The following is a 12,063-nucleotide window of genomic DNA, read 5'->3' as shown; positions in this document are numbered from 1 at the left end:
CCTAATCATTATAAACTATTGGTTATATTCATGGAGACAATCTCTTAGACAATAATAGCTTCAGTTTCATTGATGTGTTCTCTGTGATGTCAGATTTCATATGAGCATGGTAATGATTTCATTTTTTCTCTATGCTTTACATATTGGAGACTGGAGTTTGTTACAATCATTATTTTTATTCTATATTCACCCCTAAGACCTTAGCTTGCCTTTAAATGTATTTTTATGTACAATTTTTTAAAATCTTTAATAACTTCCATTTTGTGCTGTCATAATTTTCATAAGTATGTTTTTTCCATTCCATATGTAGGAAGATATTGAGCAAAACTAGAACAAGGTATTCTGGAGACAATGGCTTTGAAATTTACTCCCCCTTGTGGTCCAAAGCTCTGTTGCCCTGTGAAGTCATCAAAGTATTTTTTCTGGTATCAGGAGTTATCATGTAAACTAGATGACAAACAGGTAGTTGTTTCCAAAAACATACATGAGGTCCCCTTACCACTTAATAAACAGACTTTACACATATTTATTTAATTTTATTATTCCAATTTATTTATATAAGTTGTGCATAAGTACACTATTATATAGTAAAATGCCCAATTCCTAGGATGTTTATTATAGGAAGTAAATGGAAATTGTTCTTTTATTCTAAAAACCCTAAATCATTTCACATAAATTATCTCTTATTGTTCTTCTGTCTATTGTAGTTACAGTACATTTGAACTTTTCTACCAGTATTTTCAAGATGTGAACACCAAGACATAAAATAACGTGTAAGAACTCACTGAATCCAAGGAGGTTTTTATAATCATTGAATATTAGCATTGTAAAGAACCATTGCAATATATAGTTCAACCTCTGAACTTTAGATAAGAGAAAATTGAAACCACTAAATCAGGTTTCCTACATCCCAGATCAATGTTCTAAATCAATTCTCTTAATTTATTTTTTAAATATTTTTTCTTGCTACGTCTTTATTTTAATTCTGTAATAATTGAAAGTAATATAATCAATTATATCATAAGTAATAATGGTAAAGATGGACGTATATCATTCATTTAATCAATAAACATTTATTGAGTGCCACTTATTGATATGGAGTGTACAAATAGGTTTGGAGGGTGGGAAAGAAAAATTTAACTTTTGATGTGTTGAGATTGAGAAGTCTATGATTTATCCCATTAAGTACATTTGAGCAGGTGATGTGGATCAGCAGCTCAGACAAGAGAACTAAGATGGAGGAGGGGTGCGGTAAGTTGGCGTAGAGAAGATGGGGTTAATTATAATGTATTAGGAGAAAAAGAATCTGAGTTTGAGGAAGTTTTTCAATCTTCTCTTTTCTCTTCTTTCTACTTCTTTCCATCTTTTGTTCTTTCTTCCTTTCTTTCTGCTTTTCATTTAGTTGGGATCATTTACATATGTTTGTTAGTTCCTGGGAAAAAATTTATGGTGAGGTGAGTTTGATTATATTAGAGAAATTTGGGATAATTTTTTGAAGTAACTAAAGAGACAATAAGGGGTGGAATTCAGAACACATCTGGAGATGATTATTGTCTTGGAAGTGAAGAGGGACACCTATTCTTCTGAGTTGAATGGAAGGAGGTAGGGAACGTTGTCAATATAAATAAATTTGCTAACATTGGGACAGGATGTTGATCATTTTCCCATTTAATGTCCTTTATTCTCTTAATAAAGTAAGAAGTGAGGTCATCTTCTGAGAATAAGGAGGAAAATAGAGGAATAGGAGACATGAACACTGTAATGAGTGATAGAGAAAGATAACTAGAGACATGTAAAAAATTACTGTGCAGTGTCTGGAATGCAACTGGGGTTATAGATTTGGATTTAGAATTACATCAATGGTACAGTATATTATTTTCAGCAAGAGTTGTCAGAAGGCCATATGCAGGAACAGAGAAGACAAACATTTGAATCGATCTAGAGCCAGTGTTTTTCAATATAACCAAGGTCAATTGAGGAATAAAGTTGTGATTACTGGCAAGTTTCTTGTGAATCATGGATAAGTAAAGAAATTAGTTGTTGTAAATTAAGATAAAAAGAGTGAGCTAAGGAACCCCAAGGCCTCAATAAGATCAAAAGAGTAATGTAAATGAACTAACAAGGAATACTAACAGACAATAAAAATTCAAATTGAGTTATGAGTTACAACAACATCTAGAGTGTGGATCTGGATATAGGTGGCTTAAAATGAGGTTAAATTAAGGTTAAAATATACATTAACCCATTCTGCATTGACAATTACTTTGCCACTTGAAAGTAATCAAGGAGTAGCAGATAAAAAGAGCATTTCAATTAGTGACATCAGCAAGATTACAGAGGAGGAAGCTCTGGAACCTCCCTCCTCCTACAAACACACAGATTTGGCAACAATTCCCAGAGAAATTCCCTTTGTGAGACATCTAGAAACTAATTGAAAGGCTCCTGCAGCCAAGGAAAACTAGCCTCGCTAAAGCCAGTAAAGAGGTTTAGGACACCCTTTTGCTAGAATTCCTTACTTCTGGCACAGAACCTTATGATCAACAAGAAACCCCCTAGCTCTCCACTTCTCCCAGGGGAGGAAGGGGTTGGTTTGAGCATCCAGACCCTTAAGTTTTCTGAGAGTGCTCCCCAGACCACTGGCCTCTGTCTTGTCAGTTCTGGAACTCTGATGGGTCAAGCAAGGTCTACCCACCTACGGGAGAATGGAGACAGCAACTTGGGCTGGTAGACACCATAGAGCCTATGCCCTGCTCATCACAGAGCAAGCAGACAAAACCCACAGCTGCCTTCTTTTAACTGGGAAGGGGCAAAGTTGGAAGAGGCCCACAGCATCTCTAGCCAGGCTGACTGATGGAGGTCTTCTCCTGTATGAGGCCAGTCCGTGAAGACTGGAAGAGGTGTCTGCTTTGTCTAATTTGCAGGCATCCACACAGAGAGTCAAGAAAAATCAAGAATCAGGCAAAAGATGTTTCAAAAAAATAAGCAAGGTAAATCCCCAAAAATTGACCCTAAAGAAATGGAGTAATATGATTTACCTGAAAGAGAATTCAAAATATCATAAAGATGCTCACTGAAGTCAAGAGAACAATGCATGAGCAAAGTGAGAAATCCAACAAAGAGAAAATATTAAAAAGTATAAAACAGAAATTATGGAGCTAAAGAACACAATAACTGAACTAAAACAATTCACTAGAAGTTTTCAACATCAGACTAGATAAAGCAGAAGAAAGGATCAGTGAACTCAAAGGCAGGTCATTGGAAATAGTTAAGTCAGAGGAGCAAAAAGAAAACAGAATGAAAAAGAGTGAAGAACACTTAAGAGACTTACAAGACACCATCAAGGGACCAATATACACATTATGTGTGAATGAGAAGAGAAAGATAAAGGAACAGAAAACTTATTCAAAGAAATAATGGCTGAAAACGTCCCAAATCTGGGTAAGGAAATGGATATCCAGATCCAGGAAGCTCAAAGGATACTAATTAAATTCAAAGAAATCCACATTGAGGCACATTATAATCAAATTGTCAAAAGTCAAAGACAAAGAAAGAATTTTGAAAGAAGCAAGAGAAAAGCAACTTGTCACCTCCAAGGGAATCCCTTCCTCATAAGACAACTAGCAGATTTTCAGCAAAAACCTTGCAGGCCAGAAGGGAGTGGGATGATATATTCACAGTGCTGAAAGAAAAGAGCTACCAGTCAAGGATACTATACCCAGAAAAACTGCCCTTCAAAAATGAAACAGAAATAAAGACTTTCCCAGACAGAGAAAAGCTGAAAGAGCCCATCACTGCTAGACCTGCCTTATAAGAAATGCTCAGGAGAGTTCTTCAAGTTCAAATGAAAGAGAGCTAAAGAGAAGTAATATAGCATAAGAAAGTATGGAACTCATTGATAAAGGTAAATATATCAACAAATACAGACTACTATGATACTGTATTGGTAGTGAATAAACCATTTTTAATTCTACTATAAAAGTTAAAAAACAAAAGTATTACATAACTATAACAAAAACATTAAAAGATACACAGTATGAATAGATGTAATCATGACAACAATATAGGATGTATGGGGGGGAGAAGTTAAAGTGTAAAGTTTGTGTATGTGATTGAACTTAAGTTATTATTAGCTTAAAATTGACTGTTAAAATATAAGATATTTTATGTGAATCCCAAAGTAACCACAAAAAAATATAGAAGATACACAAATGAAAAAGATAAAGTATTCAACCCATATCAATAAAAAATCAACAACACTCAAAAGAAGTCAGCAAGAGAGAAAAAAACAGACAAAAGAACTCTAAGGCTATCATAAACAATAAGATGGCAAGAGTAAAATGCTCCCTATCAATAATTACCTTAAGTGTAAATGGATTAAACTCCTCAATCAAAAGACAAAGACTGGCTGAATGGATTTAAAACACTGCTCAAATATATGTGGTCTAAAAGAAACTATTCACAAAAGACGAGGTGTGGAAACTACCTAAATGTCCATTGACAGATGAATCGATAAAATTTGATAGATAAACTAGAATATTTATTCAGCCTTAACAAAGAAGGAAATTTTGCAATATGTGACAACATGGATGAACCTTGAAGACATTATGCAAAGTGAAACAAGCCAGTCACAGAAAGACAAATACTATATGATTTCACCTATATGAGGTGTCTAAAATAGCCAAATTCATAGAATCAAAGAATGGAATGGTGGTTGCCTGGGGACACTTGAAAGGGGCATTGGGGAGTTTATAATCAATGCTCATAAAGTTTCAGTTCAGCAAGATAAATAAGCTATAGAGATCTGTTGTACAACATTGTATCTATAGTCAACACTAATGTATTATACACTTAAAAAACTGTTAAGAGGGTAAATCTCCTCTTACGTATTCTTACCACAATAGAAAAAAAAATTTTTTAAGGAACACTTGTTTTAGATTCTGTAGTTTGGATTTGAGACTGTATTCTAGTACTTCTTAGATACACAAACTTAAAAAAATTATCTTCTCTCAGCTTCAGTCCCCTCATCTATCTAATATAAGTGGTAATAAATAATATGCAGGGCTCTTACTAAAATCAGATTAGTTTACATAGACAAAGGAATAGCATAGTGCTGTTGCATGTTAGATACATCTCATATGTAATTTTCTATGACAAAACCTTTTACAGCTCCTGCCTTTTTTTTTGTTATTAGTGCTGTGGAATTGATTCTGACTCCTACTGACCCTGTGTACAGCAGAGGGAACATGCCTGGTCTTTTTGAGCCATCTTCTCACCTTCCTGCACTATATCAGACAATGCTCAGCTACTATTCGTAGGATTTTCATAGCCAATTTTTTTGGAAGTGGGTGGCCAGGTCCTTCTTCTCAGTCTGTCTTAGTCTGGAAGCTCCACTGAAATATGTCCACTATGGGTGACCCTGTTGGTATTTGAAAAAACACTGGGATACCTTTCAGCATCACAGGAATATGCAGCCACTACAACGTGACAACCGACAGGCAGGTGGTGTGAATCCCTGACCAGGAAGCAAACCCAGGCCACAGTAGTAAGAGCACTGAATTTTAACCGCTAGACCACCAGGGCTGGCTCCTACCCCTTTAGAGTCATGCTTTCTCTACTTTTCCCTCTTCACACCCTGGAAACGTACTCAAGCATATTCCATCTTAAGAAAAACACAAAACCTGTCTTTAATTTTTTTATCCTTCTCTAGTGCTGTCCTGGTTTTCTTGTTTCCTTCACAACTAAATTCTTAAAGGAATTATTTTTATTCAGTAATCTTTTCTCATGTTCTCTTAGATTCTCACAATCTGAATTTTGCTCCCACCATTTCACTGGAACTGCTCTCCCTTTAACATCCTTGCCAGTGCAAATTTTGATGAATTCTTTTCATATCTGACATAATTTATGAAGTATTTGGTACTGTTGTGTTTCTTAAAGTGCTCTTTCTTGATATATTCTCCTCTCTTCAGTTTTTGCAACAAAAGAACTCTCCTGGTTCCTACTGATGCTTCAGATCACTGTTTTTTACTCTCCTTTGCTGACTCCTCTTTTGTCCGTGTAAAATTGATGTTCCCAGATTTCATCTTGTCTCTGTGTTCTCCTTTGTTCATCTAAGCCACCTCTTTGAATTTAAGTACCGCTGAATACTTCCAGATCTATTACTTGATCTTAGAAACTTTCTGAAGTCCAGAAATTCATCCATTATTTATTTATTCAATGAATATGCATTCAGTGTCTACCATGTGTCAGGCACGGGCCAAGAGGAAGTATTGGAAATAGGGCAGTAACCAACACAAACCAAGATCTTGCTTTCATTTTCTTGGATGTTTCACAGGGCTTTCAAGTTCAACATGTCCAAAACTGAACTCCGCCTCCCCCCCACCTCCTGCAATCTCTTCCTTCTCTTGGATTTTATATCCTAGTAAGTAATTCCATACACTTAAGAATGCAAACAAGAAATCTGAGAGTAATCCTAGACTCTTATTTTGTTGATATCTTTCTCAGAACCATTAAGTCCACTTTTTAGTATCTTCTCAAATCCAGTCCCCCATTTTCATCCACAAGTACACTTCAGCATCACCTGAGCTCTGCATGCATAAAATGAGATCATTTTATACCTACTCATGGGATTGGTGATAAGATTAAATGAGATTCATTAGGCTCAGAACAGTACCCAGCACATGGTACTTATTAAATAAATGTTAGTTATCTTTATTAAATAATTATTAGCTATTAGAATTGGCATGTGAAATGAAACCTGTTTGCCATCCCTGCCTAAGAGAAAAAAAGTATTAACAAACAATCCTAATTGCTTCATCAAAAGTACCATGTGCTATACAAATTAACTTTCTTATGTAAAGACTAGATATGTAAAATCCGCCTGCACTTCAATAAGGCTTTTAATTTGAGGCCTGAGCAACAAGATAGGAATGTGTGATATAAATCATGCCACTCTAAGCATACCTATGACTCAGGCATTTTACTGGAATTATCTATATATCTCATAGATAATTATTTAGAGAGAATTCTGTGTAAGGTTTAGAATCACACCCATGTCCCATATTCCAATTTAGCAATCTCCTAACTGAACAGCCAGTAAGAGGGAGGTTAAATTATCTTCTTTATTATAGATTTAACTGAATTGGAGAACCAAGCTTGGTGCGTAGTCAGACTAGCTCCTACTACCTTCACCACTGAATTGAATTTATCACCAGGACTATAGGCTGCTACCCTACCATCACCCTGTTAGGGGCTGAGCCTGCTGTGATATACTTCACTTATGAAAGCTAGCTAAAGTAGGATCTACAAAGCCATGAATGCTCAGCTCCTTTCCTCACTTCACCAATCAGATAGTCATTCCTGCTCTCTTGGGGAGGACTGACTAAATAGACAAAGATGGTTGGAAAACCACTTTTCCTTACCCAGTGCCTCAGAAGGAGCAGACACTCCTGTGTCTTGACCATGAAACAGTAGTAGGGGACAAAATAGAATAGTTCTCACTAATATGCCCCCCAATAATACAAATATATGATCTACGTAATCAGTCCTTTCTGAGTACTGAAAAATTTGAGGTGATATTTTCATTTCATTTTCAGGTGATATAGCATGAAAGTTGATACCTCAGAAAACAATGTAATTCAGAGTGAGTTTAATCAAGGAAGTCTGCTCTTTCAAAATGAAGTAGGAGAGTAATGAGGGCAAAACAACCCAGAAATAGGATAACGTTAGACATATTAGAAATGTGTTCATATTTGAACATATTAACATAATATTAGAAATGTGTTAACAGGAATAATATGTGTAAGATAAGTATACGTCACACACTGCATAACGAAGTTTCAGTCAATGGGGGACCACATTTACGACAGTGGTCCCATCAGATTAGTACCATATAGCCTAGGTGTATGTAGGCTATACCATCTAGATTTGTGTAAGTACACTCTATGATGTTTACACAATGACGAATTAATCTAAGGATGCATTTCTCAGAACTTATCTCCGTCCTTAAGTGATACATGACTGTACTGAGGATTCTTCCAACTTATAAGACAGTGTTGTATTCATTTTTGACAAATGGGTATAAAAGAAGACACAGAAAAAATAGGAGTTTTTATAGAAGATTAACCAAAAGAAGGATAAAATGCAGGCAATGTTAAACACTAGAAAGAGCATGCGTATGCTTAGAAACACACAGATCTGGGTTGAAATATTAGTCCTATGACACAATATTTGCAGGGCCTTACCCATGCTAGTTGACCTCCCCTAGTCTACTCAGCTTCATATGGGTGTTGCGACAGACTACATCACAACATGCCTGGCCTATGGTAACCTTTCAAACTCAAATAGTTTCCTCTCTCCCTGGGAAACTTATTACTGAAAAATAGAGCCTGAAAGAAATGAATTAATTTGTTTTGAATGAAAAGAGGTGACTTAGCCTGCCTTTCCTTCCAGTAAACAGTCTCTTAATACCCTGAATACTCTTAATATCCTGAAGAGTCTGAGCTGGAAGAAATAGCCTTAAATTGCATCAATTTTCTTCTGGACTTCCTGGGAATATAATACTAGGATAGACTCTAGGTCCTAGATGTCCAAACCAGGAAATCATGCAAAATAGTCATCAATATGTATCTAAATGATTTGAGAATAATCCAGTCTAATCTTTTCTGCAAGAATTTTAATCACGTGTGTTCTACATGATTATATAGACTTTATCCAATCCATTTATCTTGAAACTGAACTGCCCCAAATATTTTCTGAAATATATTTGTCAATTTAATGTATTCTTCATATTAATTGCTAATAAATATTTATTTCTATAGCTTTTACAACTGGGACAATCATATTGCTGTTTGTAATTCTACTCCCAATTATCAAGTGATTACTGACAATCCAGAAGGCTTACTTTTCAAATACAAGAGAGACAGAAAAATTCTCAATGTGGACCCAAAGGTAAGTCTGCTTTTTACATTTATATATCTCTCCAAACTTTATTGTATTTCTACGGTTATTCAAAAATCTATTAAATATTTGACACACTTAAGTTTTTAAATTTAGAAATGAAAAGCTATGTTGAAACTTAGAGCAAGTACTATTAAAGAAAAACTCTAAAACTAAATAAATTATCAGAAATCAATAATAAAGAGTTTGGGGGAAATTTAAATAGAACTTGCAAGTGTGAACATTGTTCCACATCTGGCAGCAGAATTAGATCAGGGAGCTGGTGGGCAACACATTAGTTTGTTCTGATCCTGGGGATGTTCAGTCACTTTTTGCTCTAAATGGGGTGATGAGTCATTTAGGGAGGGGAATCTCTCACCTCACATATGTACCCAGAATTCTAATATCCCTTTTGATATGTGACTAACACTGAAAGCAGTATGGCCCTTCGTGTATTTCTAAGTGTTAACTTAGAAAATACATTTTCTTTTAATATTTTAAAGACATGTTCCATGATATTTTGAATTTGTTCAAGGACAAATATTTATATCTTACACATTTTCAAAGACAGCATTGCATCATGACTTGTCATATGTTTGGGGGTGAAGGTTAAAACTTTACTTAAAGTCATACGTGCTTGAGTTGCATAGGCTGTTTTTTTAACTTTTGAAAAATATGTTATTCACATGACAGCATCAATCTAAAATCCAAAGTCAAGAGAAATATTCCTTCATCGTGAAAGAATAGGAATTGTGTGCTATGCCTGGGATAGGGGCAAGGATAGACTAAAAGAAAAGGGGAGTCTGGTTCCAAAAACTTTTTAGAAATTCAAAATCAAAAATAAAATGATTTTTGTTTCATATCCACTTGGTACAGTTCCTTGCTCATAAAAAGTGCCCAATAACTGTGTGCTCAAAGAATTAATGAATGAAATTCTGTAGCAAAAAATAAATTATTGTCTGCAGTCACATACTGAAACCCATACCAGAAACCCCAAGACAGTGACTTAAACAGAATAGAAGCTTCTTTCTCTCCCATGTGTGAGTCTAGATAGTGTCAGCCCAAAGTTGGAAGGGCAGCTCCACAGTCATCTGGGCCAGTGTAGCCCTCATCCTCAAGGGCCGAAATAGATCTCCAGCCAAAACAACCACATCCCAAACAGAATGCATGGAGGAAGCTCAGAGGGCTCAAAGGATATACTTTTAAGGAAGTTTCCCAAGAGCTACCACACAAACGTTCACTTACGTTCCATGGCAAAAGCCTAGTCACATGGCCATATCTAGCTACAGGGAAGACTGGGAAATGTAATCTTGGTGTCTTTTTTTTTTGCCCTTTTAGTCGTTTCGCCCTCCTCCCTCCCCCCTTCCCCTCTGATAACCACCAATCTTTTCTCTATATCTATGTGTTTGTTTGTTGTTGTTGTTTTTCATCTTCTACATATGAGTGAAATCATATGGTATTTTGCTTTCTCCAGGAAAATGTAATCTCTATTCAGGTGGCCATGAAACTCCTGAAAACAGGAGTTCTGGGAAAGGGAGAAGAGAGTTTTGGGTAGACATCTAGCTACCTCCTTCAAAAAACACTGCTCTTGTTTTGGACTCAGGTTTCTCAGTAGTAAAATAAAGGACTGGACCTGAAAATCATTAGGGTCACATTTATTATGAATCTATGAATACCAGGGAAGTTTATCAGACAACTTCTTTCTAATGATATCTCTTTACTTATCATAAATGGGTGTCAAAATATTATCAGTTGAGGCAAAATACAGAAAACTTAATAAATAGCATTCACAGAGTCTTTTCCTTTTAGAAGGTGAAACTATATACATAAGAAAAGATATAAAGTTATGAATAGCTCCATTAAGATGTGTGAAACAAATATTTGAATTAGTTTTGAATGACATCACACAAACTATTTTAGGGATCTATTTTAACTAATGGAATATACATACTTCAAGAATGTATGCCATGAATTATAGTTTTTATGGTCTTTGTGGAATCATTATTGAATGCAAACTGTTACTTGAACATGGTTCAAATAACTTTAACTAAAATACTCACTTCCAAAATAATCAATCATGAGATTTCAAAGACTTAGCCAGCAATACATGAAATATAACATTTTCCTCTTTTTTTTCTGGAAGATTTTAATTATAATTCAAAAGATTCATGATGAGTCTGAAGGAAAGGTATTCCCAAATCCTGGAGAAAGAACATGGATTTAGTTAATTAGTGATGAGAGTAAAGAATTATTGGGTGGACCACCTGATAATATTTGAATATTTATATTTCTTTAAATTTTATTTAAACTTTTGAAGATAATAGTTAATAGCTGACTTGCTGGAAAAAAAATGTTGGTCTCAGCACCAATAAATGAAATTCCAGGCCTTACTTTACTACTAACTGGCTGCATGGCCTTGAGAAATTCAATTAAACTCCGTGGGCTTCAATGACACAACTAGAAGATGAGAGTGTTGTTGTTGTTGTTGTTTTCTGATCTCTGGGTCTGTCTACAGCCTAGGCCCAATTCCCAGAGATTCTGACTCAACTGGGCCCAGAAGTACATATTTTCATAAGCAGCCCATGTGATTGTGCTACAGATTGGCCAAGAACCACAATTTGAGAAAACCCTCTCCATAAAAAGACAATAATCTCAAGAGATCTGGCACTCTTTTCTCGAACAAAATAGAATACACATATTTTCATTTTTACGGACTAGATATAAAATTAGCATGTACATCTCCTATGGATTTTCTTAACTTACTCACCCTCTCCGAAGAGTCATGATCCTTTTATATTTCATGCAGTCACACAGCAGCTCTTAAAGACCTAAAGGAGAATCAAAAAGGCTAAAATGTCAAGTTTTTAAAACTAAAAATATACAATGATAAGAATTATATTTTTATACTCCATATTTTTTTTCTTAATAATTTTGCTTGAAATTCTTCCTAAGATGAGCACCTTCTCATAACTCTATAGTTAAGGTGCTCTAAAATATTATAAGAACAATATAGCTCAACTCTCCTTTTCCTTTCCTCCAAGTCCTCTCTTTGAAATAGTTTATGCTTAAAATTAAAGAGGTCAAGATAAATGAAAGGTGGAAACAGTAATAAACAGGATGTATTTTCTT

The 12,063-nt window shown here is 35.1% G+C and overlaps 1 protein-coding gene across 7 annotated transcripts in view; it reads left to right on the top strand.

Annotated features, from left to right (window-relative positions):
• The window catches only part of CFAP299 (cilia and flagella associated protein 299), a 567,043-nt gene that overhangs the window by 542,238 nt on the left and 12,742 nt on the right, over positions 1-12,063 (top strand). For 4 of the 7 annotated variants that reach the window (XM_070612727.1, XM_070612730.1, XM_070612729.1 and 1 more), the window contains exon 5: positions 8,817-8,946. In XM_070612727.1, the coding sequence (XP_070468828.1) occupies positions 8,817-8,946 (130 nt within the window). Of the gene's footprint in view, positions 1-6,331; positions 6,419-8,816; positions 8,947-12,063 lie in introns of all 7 variants that reach the window. The other 3 variants (XM_070612726.1, XM_070612725.1, XM_070612723.1) reach the window with 1 other exon arrangement.

This window comes from Equus przewalskii, chromosome 3, assembly GCF_037783145.1.
Source record: "Equus przewalskii isolate Varuska chromosome 3, EquPr2, whole genome shotgun sequence".
Classification (NCBI taxonomy): domain Eukaryota; kingdom Metazoa; phylum Chordata; class Mammalia; order Perissodactyla; family Equidae; genus Equus; species Equus przewalskii.
This window is presented reverse-complemented; position numbering and strand designations above follow the sequence as displayed.